This window comes from Lithobates pipiens, unplaced genomic scaffold (assembly GCF_037356315.1).
Source record: "Lithobates pipiens isolate NorthernLeopardFrog02 unplaced genomic scaffold, aLitPip1_a1.2 Scaffold_8, whole genome shotgun sequence".
In the NCBI taxonomy this organism is placed as follows: Eukaryota; Metazoa; Chordata; class Amphibia; order Anura; family Ranidae; genus Lithobates; species Lithobates pipiens.
In genome coordinates, this window is record NW_027507903.1 from 117,691,904 (window position 1) to 117,712,304 (window position 20,401).

At 46.6% G+C, this 20,401-nt stretch overlaps 1 protein-coding gene across 5 annotated transcripts in view; it reads right to left on the reverse strand.

Annotated features, from left to right (window-relative positions):
- VPS13C (vacuolar protein sorting 13 homolog C) overlaps window positions 1-20,401 on the reverse strand; it is a 626,331-nt gene that overhangs the window by 260,489 nt on the left and 345,441 nt on the right. For all 5 annotated transcript variants that reach the window (XM_077473219.1, XM_077473221.1, XM_077473220.1 and 2 more), the window contains one exon: window positions 11,524-11,671. In XM_077473219.1, the coding sequence (XP_077329345.1) occupies window positions 11,524-11,671 (148 nt within the window). The remainder of the gene's footprint in view (window positions 1-11,523; window positions 11,672-20,401) is intronic.

A 20,401-nucleotide genomic window follows, 5' to 3' on the forward strand; every position in this document is an offset into this window, starting at 1 on the left:
CACAATGGTAATGCCCTGATGGCATAGTAATTTCACAACTGGGGCTGGCACCTTGGTAAACAATTGAGGTGCTGAAGATAGGACAAATAGGGTAAAAAACTGGAACTGCAGTTGACCCACATGAAAATCATAGGAACTGCTGATGCCTTGGTAAAATGGGGGCATGCAGGTATCCACCCTTGATGTCCACAGAGCCCAAAAAGTCTCTGATGGAGGAAGAATTTAGTAAATTCTATACAGAATTTGTGGGCCCGAATAAAGACATTTAGGGTCTTAAGATCCAAGATGGGGCAGATTCCCTCTTCTGGCTTGGGAATTGTAAACATGTTGGAGCAGAACCCTTAAAACTTTTCTGCCCCAGGAACTCACTATGGTTGCATAGAGATCCGCTAATCTGTGTGGTGACACAAGCAGGCTGGAGGGTGATGATCTGGGGAGGGGGGCTGGAAACAAAATTCTAGCTTTTGACCACAAAGGCTAACAGACTTGTGTGGATGTGCACCCTCGTGCAAAAGAAAACTGATTTGAGGGTTAGGGGACTTGGAATTCAAAGGTTTGTGGGTAGATTGGGAATAAAACTTTTCTTGGCTCACAGAGAGGAGTACATCTTCCCATTCTGAGCCTTTGGCTGATGAAGAAGAGTGAGCTTGTCAACTGCATAGAGGATGACAGTGCCATATCCCTTAGTGTATCCCCATCTACAGTGAAACTAAGGGAAATTAGGAAATTTTAAGTCGCTCAGTGGTTCAAATTATAAAGTATCTCGGCCCGAAAGACTAAAGCCCCATACACACTATCAGTTTTTCTGTTGAGTTTTTCCTTCAGATTTACCAAAACCATATAATAGGAGGTCAAACCTTAGGAGTTTCAATTTGTATGCAATCAGGCAGGCCGTTGCACTACATGGTTTTGGTAAACCTGAAGGAAAAACTGATAGTGTGTATGGGTCTTTACTCCCAAATCGATGCTTCAAAGACAGAGCAAGAGCCGAGTTAATGCTAATGGCTCTGGGCCTGGAAAGCACACTGCTGGTAACTTTTACCAGTATGAAATGCCTGGAAAGTGCCACAAGCAGAAAAGAGGTGGAGGATTATCCATGGTTGGCCTAAAAATGTTGGCTTACCAGTGATCAATCCTCCTGTAGGCAGTACATAACCCAACAGTATAAGACTCCATGTGTCCACCAATGAACAAGAAAAAAAAAATAGGGATTCAATTTTATTAAAATAAGTTCTTAAATAGTTAGAGCGGAAGGATTCAAATATATAATGGATATAAAAAGTCTACACACCCACCCCCTGTTAAAATGTAAGGATTCTGTGATGTAAAAAAATGAGAAAGATAAATCATTTCCGAACTTTTTCCACCTTTATTGTGACCTATAAACTGTACAACTCAATTGAAAAACAAACTGAAATCTTTTGGGGAGGGGGAGGGGGGTTAAAAATAAATAAAATAAAATAATGTGGTGGCATAAGTGTGCACACCCTCTTATAACTGGGGATGTATCTGTGTTCAGAATGAATAAATCACATTCAAACTCTTATCAATACACACCTGCCATCATTTAGGGTCCGTTCACACAGGGGCAACACGACTTTCAACATAACCTTTGGAGGCAACTTGGACACGACCTGAACACGACTTGGGGTGACTTACAACACGACTTTAAGTCGCCCCAGGCCAGGCGACTTTTGCCGCGACCAATCAGAGAATGAGCTCTTAAGGGGGAAACTCCACGCCAAATTTATTATAAAAAAAAATTTACCGTGGGTTCCCCCTCCGAGAGCATACCAGGCCCTTAGGTCTGGTATGGATTTTAAGGGGAACCGCCCCTATGCCGAGAAAACGGCGTGGGGGTCCCCCCCCAGATCCATACCAGACCCTTATCCGAGCACGCTACCCGGTCGGCCAGGAAAGGGGGTGGGGACGAACAAGCGCACCTCCCTCCTGAGCCATACCAGGCCCCCCCACCCCAAAGCACCTTGTCCCCATGTTGATGAGGACAAGGGCATCTTCCCGACAACCCTGGCCATTGGTTGTCGGGGTCTGCGAGCGGGGGGCTTATCGGAATCCGGGAGCCCCCTTTAATAAGGGGGCCCCAAGATCCCGGCCCCCCACCCTATGTGAATGAGTATGGGGTACAATGTACCCCTACCCATTCACCTGTGAAAATAAATTGTACAAAAAAAACAACACACAAGGGTTAAAATAGTTTATTGCACAGCTCCGGGGGTCTTCCGCCTTCGGGGGGCTTCTCGCCGGACTCCCCCGCTATCTTCTGCTAGCTCTTTTACTAGCGGAGGAGCCCTGCATTCTTCTTCGCCGCCCTCTTCTTCCGACGTCGGGGGGTCTTGTCCCCCTCTTCGGTTCTTCTTGCCAGGCCACCGCGTCTTCTTCTAGCTCTTTTACAAGCGGTGGTCCGGTCTTCTGTCGCCGCTGCCGTCGCCGCCACCTTCTGTTCTTCTCTTCTGGAGATGTTGCCTTTTCGCTGCTTACTATGACAGAACACGCGGCGTGCGGCGACTTATATAGGGACATCACCGGATGATGTCCCCGCCCATTATGATGTCACAGTCCCAGCATCCTGGGACATCATCCGGTGATGTCCCTATATAAGTCGCCGCACGCCGCGTGTTCTGTCATAGTGAGCAGAGACAGCGACGAGGCAACATCTCCAGAAGAGAAGAACAGAAGACGGCGGCGGCAGTGGAGACAGAAGACCGCTTGTAAAAGAGCTAGAAGAAGGCGCGGTGGCCCGGCAAGAAGAACCGAAGAGGGGGACAAGACCCCCGAAGTCGGAAGAAGAGGGCGGCGGCTTAGAATTCCGGGCTCCTCTGCTAGTAAAAGAGCTAGCACAAGATAGCGGAGGAGTCCGGCGAGAAGACCCCCCGAAGACGGAAGAACCCCGGAGCTGTGCAATAAACTATTTTAACCCTTGTGTGTTGTGTTTTTTTGTAAAAAAAATTTCACAGGTGAATGGGTAGGGGTACATTGTACCCCATACTCATTCACATAGGGTGGGGGGGGGGCGGGATCTGGGGGCCCCCTTATTAAAGGGGGCTCCTGGATTCCGATAAGCCCCCCCGCAGACCCCGACAACCAACGGCCAGGGTTGTTGGGAAGAGGCCCTTGTCCTCATCAACATGGGGACAAGGTGCTTTGGGGTGGGGGGCGCTCGCTCGTCCCCACCCCCTTTCCTGGCCGGCCAGGTAGCGTGCTTGGATAAGGGTCTGATATGGATCTGATCTTTTTCGGCGTAGGGGGTTCCCCGTAAAATCCATACCAGACCTAAGGGCCTGGTATGTTCTCAGAGGGGAAACCCATGCCAAATTTTTTGAATAAATTTGGCGTGGAGTTCCCTCTTGAGAGCTCATAATTCTGACAGAGTCGCCTCCGTATAGACGGAGATCTGACTTGGAGGTGACCTCCATTGAAATCAATGGGTACCGGTCGCCTACAAGTCGGATTGAAGTAGTACAGGAACCTTTTCTGAAGTCAAAGCGACTTCAGTAGTGTGCATTAAGACGGCTCTCATTCACTTACATTGATTTTTACATGTTGTCCGACCTGAGGCGACCTGAAGTCGGATCAGAGTTGCCCGTGTGAACGGACCCTTAAAGTGCCTCTAATTAACCCCAAATAAAGTTCAGCTGTTCTATGTCTTTCCTAACAGTCTCTTTGTCACATTCTACAAAAAAAGCCATGGTCAGCAGAGGGTACAAAAGAATCTTCAAAGCATTAGATACACCATGGAACACAGTAAAGACAGTCATCATTAAGTGGAGAAAAAAAATGGCACAACTGTGACTGGAACTGGAAGTTCCTCCAAAATTGTTGAAGAGAAGAAAACTGGTCAGGGAGGCTGCCAAGAGGCCTGCAACAACATTAAAGGAGCTGCAGGAATGTCTGGCAAGTACCAACTGTGTGGTACATGTGACAACAATCTCTGGCATTCTTCATATGTCTGGGCTATGGGGTAGAGTGTCAAGAAGGAAGCCCTTTCTTAATCAGAAATACATCCAAGCCCAGCTACATTTTGAAAAAAACACATCAGCACAACAACCCAAAGTATACATCCAAATCAGCACAGGAATTGCGGCACCAGAAGAAGATTAAAGTTTTGGAATGGCCCGGCCAGAGCTCAGACCTGAATCAGATTGAAAATCTGTGGGGTGATCGGAAGAGGGCTGTGCACAGGAGATCCCCTCGCAATCTGACAGGTTTGGAGTGTTTTGCAAAGAACAATAGGCAAATATTGCCAAGTCAAGATGTGCCATGCTGATAGACTCATACCCAAAAAGACTGAGTGCTGTAATAAAATCAAAAGGTGCTTCAACAAAGTATTAGTTTAAGGGTGTGCACACTGATGCAACCATATTACTTAGTTTTTTTACTTTTACTTCCTGCACCTAAAAGATTTCAGTTTGTTTTGCAACTGAGTTGTACAGTTTATAGGTTACATTAGAAATGGAAAAAGTTCTGAAATTATTTATCTTTGTCTCATTTTTTTACAACACAGAAACCTGACATTTTACCAGGAGTGTTTAGACTTTTTAGCCACTGTAGGTGTGGTTAAAGTAAACAAATTCATAGATGTACTGGACATGTTTAGAAAAAAATGCTAAAGGTGCAAAAAGAAAAACAGATCATAATATATAAAACACAAACACAACCTGCTTCTTAAAACTAAAGTAAGTTTCGGGTAATGTCTCAAAGATATAGCTAACCATGTGGGAGTTGTGAATACATGCTTAACCACTTATGGACCGCGAAACGCCGATATACGTCCTTATTTTGACGGAGGATATCGTTGTTACGGCAGCAACTAGCTGCCATAACCCCGGTATCCTCGTGCTAGTCCGGCGGTCTGGTTTCTGATAAGAGTGGCCTCTACGGCGCATTCGCCGCAAGATCACTTATCGGCGGTGGGAGAGGGGACCCACTATGCTCCGGTGCCCTCCGCCGTTTACCGGCTCTGTCGGCATCAACGGAGGCAATAGGATCTTCACCCTAGCTGGGCATGGAAACGAGTGAGGGGAAGATGGTCCCTACCCGTCTCCATAACAATGCAGGATGGAAGCGACACCAAAACGTCACTCCGCCCACAGCTCTTAAAAGGCCAATTTTTTTTTAATTACATTATTTTTTTATTGCATTTAAGTGTAAATATGAGATCTGATCTTTGACCCCAGATCTCATGTTTAACCACTTCAATACCAGGCACTTAAACACCTTCCTGCCCAGACCAATTTTGAGCTTTCAGCGCTGTCGCACTTTGAATGACAATTGCGCGGTCATGCTACACTGTACCCAAATGAAATTTGTATAATTTTTTTCCCACAAATAGAGCTTTCTTTTGGTGGTATTTGATCACCTCTACGGTTTTTATTTTTTGCTAAACAAATAAAAAAATACCGAAAACTTTGAAAAAAAAATGTTTTTTTTTTGTTTCAGTTTCAAAACTTTGCAAATAAGTAAGTTTTCTCCTTCACTGATGGGCACTGATGGGGTTACACTGATGGGCAATGATAAGGCGGCACTGATGGGCACCGATGAGGTGGCACCAATAAAGTGGCACTGATGAGGTGGCATTGATGGACACCGATATGTGGCACTGATGGGTGGCACTGATGGGCGACACGGATGGGCACTGATAGGTGGCACAAATTGGCATGGATGGGCATGGATAAGTGGCACAGGTGGGCATGGGTAGGCGGCACAGGTGGGCATGGGTAGGCGGCACAGGTGGGCATGGGTAGGCGGCACAGGTGGGCATGGGTAGGCACTGATAGGCGGCACAGATGGGAACTGATAGGCGGCATTGTATTATAATATATTGCACTAATGGATGCCAATCAGTGCCAATCAATAATGCATGCCAATCAGTGATGCCCATTGTGGGCACTGATTGGCATCCATTATGGGCACTGATTGGCATCCATTGTGGCACTGATTAGAATCCCTGGTGGTCTAGGGTGGCATACCTTGTCCTTGGCATCCCTGGTGGTCTGGTGGCGTCCCTGGTGGTCCAGTGTGGGCATCCTCGGGGGGCTGTGCTGATAATCGATCAGCACAGACCCCCCCTGTCAGAGGAGCAGCCGATCGGCTCTCCACTACTCGCGTCTGACAGACGCGAGTGAGGAAAAGCTGATCACCGGCTTTTCCTATTTACACTGTGATCAGCCGTGATTGGACACGGCTGATCACGTGGTAAAGAGTCTCCGTCGGAGACTCTTTACCGAGATCGTAGTTGCCGGGTGTCAGACTGACACCACGCAACAACGATCGCCGCGATGCGCGCCCCCGGGGGCGCGCAGCGGCTCATAATCCTGATCACGTCATATGACGTCCGGTCAGGATTATGAAACCACTTTGCCGCCGTCCATTTGCTATAGGGCGGGCGGCAAGTGGTTAAGAGATCCTGTCATGCTTTTTTTTCTATTACAAGGGATGTTTACAATCCTTGTAATAGGAATAAAAGTGACACTTTTTTTTTTTTAAAACAGTGTAAAAAAATAAAAAATAAAAAAGGTAAAATAATTAAGAATTTTTTTTGAATTTTTTTTAAACGCACCCCGTCCCGCCGAGCTCGCGTGCAGAAACAAACGCATATGTGAGTAGCACCTGCATATTTTTTCAAAAAAAGTGCGCTTTTAAGACCACTGCGCAAATACGGTGTGACTGCTACTTTATTTTGTAGGGTGTTAACAAAAAAAAAAAATGTACGTTTGGGGGTTCTAGGTAATTTTCTAGCAAAATAAAAAACGGTTTTAACTTGTAAACAACACATCTCAAAAAGAGGCTCGGTCTTTAAGTGGTTAAATTGATTTAAGCTGGGCTTACATTCCAAGGTAACTCTTGTAACTAAAAACAAACGCAACACAGCGCCATTCATGAAATACAGATAAGCACAGATAAACGTCAATGTCCATGCATTGCAAAAATGTACCCCCAAATCGCTATTAAGGCATGTCCCAGCTTTTTCTTTTTTTTTAACCACTTCAGCCCCGGAAGAACTGGCTGCTCAATGACCAAGCCATTTTTTGCGATATGGCACTGCGTCGCTTTAACTGACAATTGCGCAGTCATGTAACTTTGTACCCAAACAAAATAGACGTCTTTTTTTCCCATAATAAGAGCCTTCTTTTCATGGTATTTGATCATCCCTGTGGTTTTAATTTTTTGCGCAAAAGTACATTTTGTACATTTTGATGTAATAAACAGCTCCAAATAATTTTTTTTTTTTTTAAAAAGCTAATTTTTTCCTCAGTTTAGGCCGATATCTTTTCTTATCCTTTTTTTTTATCGCAAAAAGCATATATTGATTGGTTTGCGCAAAAGTTATAACGACTACAAAATAGGGGATACATTTATGGCATTTTTATCTTTTTTTTTATTAGTAATGGCAGCGATCTGAGATTTTTATTGAGGCTGCGACATTACATCTTTTGACACATTTTTGGGTCAACTGACAATTGCACAACGATCAGTGCTATAAGATGCATTGATTACTGTATAAATGTCATTGGCAGGAAAGGTGTTAACACTAGGGGGCGATCAAGGAAAGTGTGAGATGGGACTGACTATAGGACATGAGAGATTGTGGTTCTCAGCTCATAGGAACTCACTCTCTCCTCACAGGACTCAAATGTGTGTGTTCACACACGCGTCCCTGTTCTGCCTTTCGTGCCCGCGATCGCTTGTGGCTGGTGGTCATCGCGATCACCAGTCACGAGCATCGGAACCCCGCTGTGCAGCGGGTGCTCGCTCCTGCTATCCCGATTAAAGGGACTGACGTATAGCTACAAAGGTTCGTGGGATCGCGCCGACCTGCCGCAGGATAATGACGGTGGCTGGTTGGCAAGTGGTTAAAGACTTTTTCTTTTAAAAGGCTTTAACAAGGTTTTTACCACTTGACAAAATACTTGCAGGGCAACTGCTCAGTTTCTAAAGATACAGGCAGTCCTTCATAACTACATCTCACAAGAGCCCTTTCCTTATACACAATGTATGGGTAAGCCCTTGGGTGTCATGGTAGTAGCACATGGAATGGGATAGAGAAGGTTGAGAGTTTTGCAGTCAAGCAGGCAAGGCTGAAAACAATGGTTGGGATTGTGGTTCAGCAAGCACTGTTGTCAACCGAAAGAAGATCTTAGGAGCACACTGTCAGATCATTAACCACTTAAAGCAGTTGCATAGGGTTTTTTTTATTTTATTTTTTTACTTTTACCTACAGGAAAGCCTATAATAAGGCTTACCTGTAGGTACAGAAAATATCTCCTAAACCTGTATGGTTTAGGAGATATTCCCCTCGCAATGAGCCGCTGACTGCAGCGGCGCATGCACACAGGGGATTTGACTGAAAGCCTGGCAGACGCCAGACTGTGCCGGAAAGAAATCTCCCGTGCGCATGCGCGGGAGTGACCATATTGCGACCCAGGCCACTCACAGAGCCGGAGCCGCGATAACCGGACGACACGGCGAGGGAACATGTCAGCTCCCTCGGCGTGGATCGGCGAGATGTCGGGGGCTCGTTCTAAGGTAAGTATTTCATAATGAGCTAGTATGCGGTGCATACTAACTCAATATGCCTTTTCCCTTGCAGGTCTAAAAAAAAAAAAAAAAAAAAGTCAGCGGGTTTACTTCCGCTTTAAAGGGGTTGTAAATCTTTGTTTTTTATTTTCTAAATAGGTTCCTTTAAGCTAGTGCATTATTGGTTTACTTACCTTTTCCTTGGATTTCCCTTATAAATGTTTTCTGTGTCTGAATTTCTCACTTCCTGTTTCTCCTCAGTAACCTTCACACCATCATCCGAGCGGTGTTTAGTCAGCCAGAACAGCTTACTGAACAGCTTACTGAGGAGGAACAGGAAGTGAGAAATTCAGACAAAGAAAACGCAGAAAAAAAACATTTCGAAGGGAAATCTAAGGAAAAGGTAAGTAAACCAACAATGCATTAGCTTAAAGGAACCTATTTAGTAAATAAAAAATTAACCTTTACAACCCCTTTAACCACTTGAGACCCGAGCTATAGCCGAATGACGGCTACAGCGTGGATCTCCTTTTCCGGGACTACGTCTATTGACGTAGTCCCGTGCACGAGCGGCCTGCGCGGCGCGCTCTGTGATCGGCGAGTGTGCGAGACTCGCCTGATCACCGATCCGTGCAAGGGGTCGATCCCGACCCCTTATCACGTGATCAGCTGTCAGCCAATGACAGCTGATCATGTGATATAACGGAGCCGGTAATCGGCTATTATTCCTCCTCGCGCTGACAGCGCGAGGAGAAAAAAAAAAAGCCGCTCACCGGCGGCCGTGATCTGGACATCAGTCCCGATCACGGCCAGCCCTGCCAGTGCCCACCTGCCCCCTGCTTTGCCTGCCTGAATAAAAAATGTGTCCCCCGTCAGTGCCACCCAGCAGTGCCCACAGTGCCACCCAGCAGTGCCACCCAGCAGTGCCCACAGTCTGCCTCAACAAAGGTGCTGCACCCCAGTGCCACATATCCGTGCCCAGCAGTGCCGCCCATCAGTGCCCAGCAGTGCCGCCCATCAGTGCCCAGCAGTGCCGCCCATCAGTGCCCAGCAGTGCCACCTATCAGTGCCCATCTATCAGTGGTACCCATCAGTGCCCCTTAGTGCCACCCATCTGTGCCACCCATCCGTGCCATCTTATCTGTGCCCGTCTTTGCCCATCGGTGCCACCTTATCTGTGCCTATTAGTGCCGCCTTAACTATGCCTATCAGTGCCCACCAGTGCAGCCCATCAGTGCCCACCAGTGCAGCCCATCAGTGCCCACCAGTGCAGCCCATCAGTGCCCACCAGTGCAGCCCATCAGTGCCCACCAGTGCAGCCTATCAGTGCCCACCAGTGCAGCCTATCAGTGCCCACCAGTGCAGCCTATCAGTGCCCACCAGTGCAGCCTATCAGTGCCCACCAGTGCAGCCTATCAGTGCCCACCAGTGCAGCCTATCAGTGCCCACCAGTGCAGCCTATCAGTGCCCACCAGTGCAGCCTATCAGTGCAGCCTATCAGTGCCGCTTCATCAGCGCACTTCAATGAAGGAGAAAAATGACCTGTTTGCAAAATTTTATAACAAACGATTAAACATGATTTTTTTTTTTTGCATCTTTTTTTGTTTGTTTAGCAAAAAATAAAACTCCCAGCTGTGATTAAATACCACCAAAAGAAAGCTCTATTTGTGGGGAAAAAATTATAAAAATTTCATTTGGGTACAGTGTTGTATGCCCGCGTAATTGTCATTCAAAGTGCATCAGCGCTGAAAGCTGAAAATTGGTCTGGGACTGAGGGGGGTTTAAGTGCCCAGTAAGCAAGTGGTTAAGGACTAGCCTCAGGTTTTTTTGCTAGAAAATTACTTAGAACCCCCAAACATTATTTATTGTTTTTTTTTTTCTAACACCCTAGAGAATAAAATGGCGGTCATTGCAATACTTTATTTTCACACCGTATTTGCGCAGCGGTCTTACAAGCGCACTTTTTTTGGAAAAAAAATCACTTTTTTGAATAAAAAAAAATAAGACAACAGTAAAGTTATTTTTTTTTTATATTGTGAAAGAAAATGTTATCCCGAGTAAATTGATACCCAACATGTCACGCTTCAAAATTGTACCCACTCGTGGAATCGCTTCAAACTTTTACCCTCAAAAATCTCCATAGGCAACGTTTTAAAAATTCTACAGGTTGTATGTTTTGCGTTACAGAGATGGTCTATGGCTAGAATTTTTTCTCTCACTCTACCGATCACGGCGATACCTCACATGTGTGGTTTGACAACCCTTTTCATACTCACGTATGCATTCGCTTCTGCGCGCGAGCTCGTCAGGACAGATCGCTTTAAAAACTTTTTTTTTAAACATCCCTTGTAATAGAAAAAAGCATGGCAGGTCCTCTTAAATATGAGATCTGGGGTAAAAAATCCTCAGATCTCATATTTGGACTAAAATGCAAAAATAAATAAAAAAAATTGACATTTGAAAAAAATGACTTTGAAAAAATGTGCCTTTAAGAGCTATGGGTGGAAGTGACGTTTTGACGTCACTTCTGCCCTGCTATGGTATGGAGACGGGTAAGGGCCATCTTAGACTCAATAGTCTCCATACCCAGGCACTGAGAGGACCCGATCGCCTCCGCCGACGGCTCTGGTAAGCGGCGGAGGGTGCTGGTGAGCGGCGGGCCCTCTACCGCTGCCGATAGCGGTGATCTCACTGCGAATCCGCCGCAGAGATCACCATTATCGTAAACACGACCAGCTCTTGAAAAGATGGATATCTCGGTTGTGGCAGCAGCTGCTGCCGTTACCGAGATATCCCTCTTCAATGACGTATATGTACAGGAGACGGTCAACAAGTGGTTAAGTATATTTATAAACTTGCAGCATTTTCATAAGATAAAACATGGGGAAATGTGGATGTACTGCAGAGATAAACTGAACAGGCATATTTTATTATCACACTTGCGCTTGTGCTTCATTATATGTATATTTGTTCTAGAATTGCATTTACCTTTGTGTTTACTGGATGTACTTGCTTCCTTTATAGCCCTTGTACCCTCTCCAGATTTTTGAGCTGTACTTTGAAGTAATGGCGTTTCTGATAGGTTTTCAAATAGGACATTCATAAGAACAGTAAGATCATCTTGGCTCAAAGCAACCTGGAAGAAAAATTAACAAACCATTTGTGAAGGTGTCTATGCACGTTTTAAGGTACTTGCAAAATACCTGTAGTTCTAATCATGTTGGCCATAAATTGTAGGAGCTGCACTGCGTTAAAGTTCTGTATACAAAAAAAAATCTGCAAAAAAGTAACTGGCTGAAAAAAATTCAAAAAAATGTTTCATTATCTACAAGGGCATCTCAAAAAATTAGAATATCATTAAAAAATAAATTAATTTCCGTAATTCAATTCAAAAAGTGAAACTCATGTTATATAGATTCATTAGCCACATAGTAATTTATTTCAAGTATTTCTTTCTTTTAATTTGGATAATTATGGCTTACAGCTAGTGAAAACCCAAAATTCAATATCTCAGAAAATTAGATTTTAAGACAAAAAAAAAAAAAAAAAAGGATTTTTAATACAGAAATGTTGACATTAACGAAAAGTATGTCCATGTACAGTATAGTATACACTCAATACTTGGGGCTCCTTTTGCATGAATTACTGTTTAAAATCAGTGTGGCAAGGAGGCGATCAGCCTGTGGCACTGCTGAGGTGTTATGGAAGCCCAGGTTGCTCTGATAGCGGCCTTCAGCTTTTCTGCATTGTGGGGTCTGGTGTCTCATCTTCCTCTTGACAATACCTAACAGATTCTCTATGGGGTTTAGGTCAGTCGAGTTTGTGGGCCAATTAAGCACAGTAATTCAAGGTATTGGTACTTTTGGCAGGTGCCAAGTCCTGCTGGAAAATGAAATCAGCATCTCCATAAAGCTAGTCAGCAGAGGGAAGCATTAAGTGCTCCAGAATATCCTGGTAGAGGGCTACACTGACTTTCAACTTGATAAAACACAGTGGACCAATTCCAGCAGATTACATGACTCCCCAAATCATCACTGCCTGTACAAACTTCCCACTGGACCTCATGCAACTTGGATTCTGTGCCTTTCCACCCTTCCTCCAGACTCTGGGAGCTTGATTTCCAAATTAAATGAAAAATGGACTTTCACGCGAAAAGAGAACTTTGGACCACAGAGCTACAGTCCAGTCCTTTTTCAACTTAGCCCAGGCAAGACGCTTCTGATGTGGTCTCTAGTTCAGGAGTGGCTTGACAAAAGGAATGCAACAGTTGTAGCCCATGTCCTGGATACATCTATGTGTGGTGGCTCTTGAAGCACTGACTCCAGCTGTAGTCCATTCCTCGTGAACCTCCCCCAAGTTTGTAAATGACCTTTGCTTCAAAATCCTCTTAAGCCTGGAGGTTAGCCTTGTTGCTTGTGCATCTTTTTATACCACACGTTTTCCTTCCACTCAACTTTCCATTTGTATGCTTGGATACAGCACTCTGAACAGCCAGCTTCTTTACCAATGACCTTTTGTGACTTGTCCTACTTATGGAGGGGGTCAATGGCTGTCTTCTGGACTACTGTTAAGTCAGCAGCCTTTCCCATGATTGATTAACCTACTGAACCAGACTGAGAGAACATGTAAAGGCTCAGGAAAACTTTACAGGTGTTTTGAGTTAATTAGCTGATTAGAGTGTGACACCATGAGTCTACAATATTGAACTTTTTCAAAATAGTCAAATTCTTCTGAGATACTGAATTTTTGTTTTTTACTAGCTGTAAGCCATAATCATCAAAATTAAAAGAAAGAAGTGTTTGAAATATATCACTGTGTGTAATGAATCTATATAGGAGTTTCACTTTTTGAATTGTATTACTGGAAAAAAATAGGATTTTTGTACTCGCTGTAAAAACCTTTTCTCTGAAGTTCACTGACTGACACAGCTCCATTATGCTTGACCATAGGTTTGTTACGCCACCTTCAGGAGAGGACTAGGCAGAACACGTTATACATGTGAAACAAAACAGAACTTTATAGTTCCGCCCAGGAGGTGGTCCCTTCAGCAACAACCACTCAGCCTACTTCCTGCAGCTTCAGTACATCAACAAGCAGTATAATGTAAATCAATAGGAGGGGAGGGTGCTGCGTCAGTCAGTTAACTTCAGAGAAAAGGATTTTATGGCGAGTACAAAAATACTATTTTCTCTTTCATTCACTGACTGACACAGCTCCATTATTCTTGAACATAGGGACGTCCCCAAGCAGTGTCATAACGAGGGGTGGGGACAGCATAAAAAACTTCACCCACAACCAGAAGTGCTCCCTAACAGGGGAGTCATTACCTTATCTAACTGCATCAGAACTTGCGGTTAACAATGCAACAGTGCATTTTACTCTGATGCTTGATGTTGGAAGGCCCAAGAGGTTCCAATTGCCTTGGTGGAATGAGCCGTGACAGGAAAGGGGGGCACCTGCCCCTTTAAGGTGTAGGCCTGTACCACAATCTGTCTGATCCAACTGGAAATGGTGGCCGACGGAAATGGTGGCCGACGAAACCGCCATACCTTTTTTCGGACCAGCTACCAAAACAAACAGAGTCCGACTTCCGAAAGGGAGCCGTGGCAGACAAATACACCCTTAAAACCCGGACCACGTCCAGGGAATGAAGGGCAACCTCCTTAGAACGTGCCAGACACCCTGAATAAAAGTGCTCACTAGAAAATGAGCTGAAGGGGTTATTGAAAAAAAGACAGCTAAGGCTGACATTTGTCCTTTAATGGTGCTTAAAGCCAATTTCTGGTCTACTCCTCGCTGTAGGAGTAGACCAGATCCTGGAAATGGAATAGATGTGCAGACGCCATCCTTTCTCTTCACACATGGAGATGTAGGCTATTCAGGTACGATGGTATATCTTCCGAGAAGAACATAGTTGAAATCACAGAGTCCGAGGCCTCGGATCCTTAGTACCTGGCTCTCAACAGCCATGCTGTTAAAACCAGCGATGGTGAAGCAGGATGGAGAATCGGACCTTGAGACAGAAGGTCTCCTCGCATCGCTAGCCGCCAGGGAGCGTCCACAACCAGGCGTACTAGGTCAGAGTACCAGGGGCGCCGAGGCCAATCGGGGGCAATCAGAATTACTAGAATCCCCTCGGTCTGCACTCTGCGGAGCAGACGTGGTAGTAGTTTTAGCAGAGGAAAGGCAAAGATCATTCGTTAGTGACCCCACGGAGCAACCAGCTCGTCTTACCAAGGATTTCTTGTCCTGTATACTAATCTCTGCACCTTCCGATTGAGACGGGAAGCCAGGAGATCCATGTCTGGTGTGCCCCATCGCAGGAACAGTGGCCTGAACCTCTGCGGAAGCAGCGCCCATTCTCCTGGGTCCAGCATCTGGCGACTTAGTTAGTCCGCCAGCCAGTTTTCCACTCCCGAGATGTAAATGGCCGATAGGGCCAGTACATGTCGCTCTGCCCACTGAAGGATGTGAGCGACCTCCCGTGCTGCAGCTGAGCTTCTTGTTCCTCCTTGATGGTTGACATATGCAACTGCCGTGGCGGTCTGACTGGATCCTGATTGGATGTCCTTGTAGTCTCCTCGACCATGTGGAGAGGCATAACCTGATCGCTCGAAGCTCGAGTACAATGATCGGCAACTTGGATTTCTCCCCCCACCAGAGGCCCTGGGTCGACTGTACTCCCAGTACTCCACCCCAGCCAAACAGGCTGGCGTCCATTGTGATCACTGTCCAATGTAGAGGTAGGAACAACTTCCCGGACCGAAGTGCTGGGGACCTCAGCCACCAGAGCAGGGAATCCCTGACTGACTGGCTCACCCGAATCTGCTGATCAAGGGATAATGGAGATTTGTCCCAATTCGTCAAGATATCCTTCTGCAAGACTCTGGTATGAAACTGGTATGAAACTGGGCGTACGGCACTGCCTCGAAGGAGGCCGCCATGAGCCCCAGGACTCACATGCAAAAGCGTAGCAACGACCACCTGCGATTCATCAATAGTTTTACCGCAGCTCTAGGCCTAGGTACTCCAAGCGCTGAGTCGGTATAAGCACCAACTTCTTTAGGTTCAACAGCCACCCAAAATCCTGCAGGGTTTGCATAGCGATTGCCACATCCTCCTTTAATTCTGAGGCGGAATCTGCTCTCAGGAGGAGATTGTCTAGATAGCCTACGATTGTGATCCTGCGTTGTTGCAAAAACGCCAAAATTGGAGACAATACCTTGGTAAAGACTTAGGGAGCTGATGCCAAGCCAAAGGGGAGAGCCACAAACTGGTAGTGGGCTTCTCCAACTGCAAATCGCAGAAACCTCTGATGCAGAAGGCATATGGGTATGTGCAGGTACGCATCCTGGATATCCAAAGACACCAGGGAGTCCCCTTGCTGGAGTGCAGTGACCGCTGAGCGAACGGATTCCATTCTGAACCTCTGTACTTTTACAAAGCAATTGAGGGCTTTTAGGTCCAAGGTTGGACAAATCCCTTCCTTTTTGGGGACAGATTGGAATAGAACCCCTGGAACCTTTCCGACTCCGGAACAGGCACTATCACCCCGCAGCTTAGCAGGTCCCTTACCGCCCCCATTAGGGCCTCCCAGCGAGAAAGGATTAAGGGTATGCTGGAGGGGAAGAATCTGTATGGTGGCCAAGAGAGGAACTCTATCTTGTAGCCAGAGGAAATCAGTTCACAGACCTATTGGTCGGACAGCCGAGAGTCCCACCGGGCTGCAAACTCCCGAAGGCGATCCCCCACCCGAGAGACGGGCGGGGGCAAACCTTCATGCGGTAGCACTTTTGCTTGCAGTTCCAGGGACGCTTTTGTCCCTCAGAGGTCATCCTGTCGGGCTGGGATTATTTAGCCGAAGCTCCAGGCGGACAAAAAAACCTCTTGAGCTGAAAATTAGGGCCCTTGCCTGCGGTGTGGCTCCTTAGTCTTCCTGGTCTGTGGGAGTAAGGTCCTCTTTTTTCCCCCCCTGTGGCATTCTTAATTATGTCACCCAACGAGGCTCCAAAGAGCCGCTCACCAAGGAAGGGTAGATCTGTCAGAGCTTTTTAGATGCTTGGTCTGCAGACCAGCATTTTAGTCAAATCAGGCACATCAGCACCACTGCTGACACTGAAGCCTTGGATAACAGAGGAAGCGTATCCAGGGGCACGTCACAAACGTACTTCAGTCCTTGCACTAACTGGTCTGCTAGTTCCACGCAGACAGGGGAGGCCTGTTGCTTCCCCAACTCGCGGTGCAAATGTTTTACCCACTCAGTAAGCGTTTGTGACACAAGTGCTGAGGCAAGTACAGGTCGCACTGCTGACCCCAAAACTGTAAACAAGGAATGGGTCACTGCCTCGGCCTTCCTGGCCGTGGGGTCTTTAAACGCAGGAGTCCCCTCTACCGGGATCGTGGTTACTTTATTTAACCTGGATACTGGGGGTCCACGGCCGGAGGAGCCAATTTTTAAGAAGGCTCTCCTCAAAGGGGTAACGCACCGTCATACTTTTTGGGACCGAAAAGGTCCGTTGTGGTCTTCCCCATTCCTTCTGTATGAACTTATCAAAAAAAAAAGTCAGATACGGAAACATCTTAGGTGCACGGGCTGGCTTACGGGACCCAAAAGGGACCGCAACTTCAGCAGAAGGATCTGCTGAATCCTAAATCTTCAGTGTATCACGCACAGCTGTGATAAGTGCTCCAACTAGCGCTTTGTCTTGTGTGGACCCGGACGGGGACTCATTCTCACTGTCCAATCGGTCCTGGTCAGCGTCATCTGAAACGACAGAGCAGGGGCTGCCAGTCTCAGCGGGTCCCGAGTCTGCGTCAGAGCTCTCCCTGGAGGACAGAGGGGTGGGGGGGGGGGGGGGGGCAGGGGGCGCTTTTTACCACCTTTGCACACGCACACCGCCTCCATCCTGGCAACTAACGTATCAAGGACCGCCGACAAAGCATCCAAAGGCACTGCACTGTTTGCAGATGAGCCGGTTACAATTGCCGGGGGGGGGGGGGGGGGGGGGGGTCGGGGGAAGAAACACAAGTTTCTGAAGCCATGCTGATCCACCGTCTGAAACCCTTGGGGACTTATGGCAGGTGCACAGTCCCACCCTCCTAGCTGCTGCAGACTGAGGGGCCCCCGCCGCAAGACTCACCACCCTGACCGAGTTCTGTGCAGTTCAGCTACAAGTGCCTGCGTCCTGTGTCAGCTCCCAGGTGTCCTGAGTGAGAAACCGAGCTGTTCCGAGCAGCAGGGACCAGCGCTGAGCATAAAAACCACGCTGGGCGACAACAAAATGGACACCCAGTATAAGGAACATAGTCACAGGGAAAATGGCCACCGAACTACAGCAAAATGGCCCCTGACCATACTTTTCACTGAGGCACACCAAACATGGCCGACAAACGGTACACAGAGAAAAGACAGTGAAAATGGTGGCAGAACAGCACTATGGCAATCAGCCTCTGCAGACCTCCAGACACCCAGCGCAGCCCCCCATCCAAGGTGAGAGCCCCCCCCGGGGAACCCCTGGCTATAGGCACACACACCGCGCAGCAGCCCATCATGCAGCATCCCCCACGAGGGGGGGGGAGGGACAGGGAGAGAAGAGAGGGAGGAGAGGGACCCCCAAATCGACCTCCCAGGGAATGCCCAGCTGCTCAACCCCCACCGAGGCAGGGAGAGCTGTACTTACCATCTGGACGAGCTGGGGACATGCCATCACAGACCCACTGTCTGATCAGTACGGGGTGGATGCTGGCCACGACACACTGTGACACAGACATCAGTAGCCTGGTCATATGTGTTCCCCAGAGCGTTGTGCTCATTGGCCGCCCCTGGAGCCTGAGGGGCATGTCGTGGCCAACCCAGCACGTAGCTAAGGTCTGCACACGCTCGATGGCCAGGCTGGGGAGACTACAAGGATAAGGGTAACCAGCCTATCACCCAGCCGACTGTTGATGGTAGATCACAGGATCCAAAAATCTTGCGCAAAAGGCAAACTTCTGCAAAAAAATCCCAGGACCGATGGTCCCACAGGGTCCCAAGGTCCATCTCCTTCAATAGGCAGAAAAAAACTGAAGCTGCAGGAAGCAGGCTGAAGGGTTGTTACTGAAGGGACCGCCCCTGGGTGTTACTATAAAGTTATCTTTTGTGTCACATGTATAATAAGTTCTGCCTAGTCCTTGACAACCCTATGGTCAAGAATAATGGAGCTGTGTCAGTCAGTGAACAAAAGAGAAAATTAACTTTTTGATGGTGATCTAATTTTTTTTTTTTTTTTTTTTAGATATACCTGTGTAGTCAAAATGGAAAATCATATATTCACTTTTAAACTGTACTTATTATTTATATTATTTATAATTATTTCTAGATAATTCCCATTACTCTGGATGATTATGAACTTTATAATTTACCCTGTGAAGTTCCCGATACAGTTACTTCCTTGAATGCTGTGACATGTATTCACTGTCCCCTGTTGATGAGCACCGCTGTGTCACAGAATTAACAAACCTGCCTTCTGAACTAACGAGGGGCTGACAGGAGTATCAGGAGGTTGAGTGAGCGCAGGGATTACAGCTTGCAGAGTGCAAGGTACGATGGGATATGTAGACCTTATAAATTGAAAGTAAACAGCAGAGGAAAAGTCCCAAAATATGCAGGGAACACAGGAAGTTGTGTAGAGATGACCAGCAGGAAATATAAAAAGCTTTTTCAAATAAGCCTATATAGGATTGTCAAAAATAACTACTGTTTGTATTGTTATTACAATGCTGATGTTACAAAACTAAGTACTGTGACCATAGATTTCCATTTAATTTTTTTGATTAAAGTGGAGCTCCAGCGCCCATTCCAAAAATTAAAAGTCAGCAGCTACAAATACTATAGCTGCTGAATTTTAATATTAGGACACGCACCTGTCGAGGGATCCTGAGATGTTGGCACCCCAGCCGATTTTTTAATTGGCGTTCAGGTGCTGCCACCGCCATTATTTGCAAGGAAAACCGGTGATGTGTCGAATACTGTCCCTTGTCAGATAGTGTCTGCCCTGTAATGCGCTTGCACAGTACAAGGAGACACCGAAAGTCTCCGAAGATGAAAGGTGCCTGCGCACTGACTCCAGGTTCAACCCCTAGCATCCAAGTGGACATAGAGTTAGAATAAAAATAGCCGAGCGAAGACAGGCCGTGCCCGCAACGTGCCGAGCGAAGCAAGCCCGCAAGGGGCCGTCTTACTAAGTACTACAGTAGAGTCCCTGGAGTTGTATTTTATTTATAATACTCTTATTACTACAGAAACTTTACCCTCATCCTGTACCAGTGTGGACATACTTATAAATGGGGACCTTTGTGTTTGCCTGAGCCCCTCCTCACTCTTTTGAGTTCCCCTCTCAGCTCCCGGACCAGACTTATTTGGTGGCTTGACTGCGGACAACATGGAGTTCATATTTCCCCGGCATATGTTGGTGCCAATTGCCCCGAAGAGTGTTTTTATACACGAAACGCATCGGCCTTACGGTATGCACCATATTTGTATTTATTTTATTAGGGATATATACAAACTTTTATCTGTATATTGTGTGATGATGTGCATTCTATATGGGTGTATCACCTTCTATGGATGTTGCCCTGTACCATCTGGGGGTTGGCTACTATGTGTTAAAAGTACCACAGATGTATATTTATAATACCTTATAATCAACTCTACTTGGATCATTACTGTGTCATCATGCCACTGTTCATTAATAAATGGCTTGATACAATGGTGTTGGATCCTCTGGTCTCATTAGCCCACCACACTCAAAGTGCCAACCTTCTCCTTTTATATACTCTTACTAAGTGCTACAGTATGTCCACTTGGATGGTGGGGCTTCAACCTGGA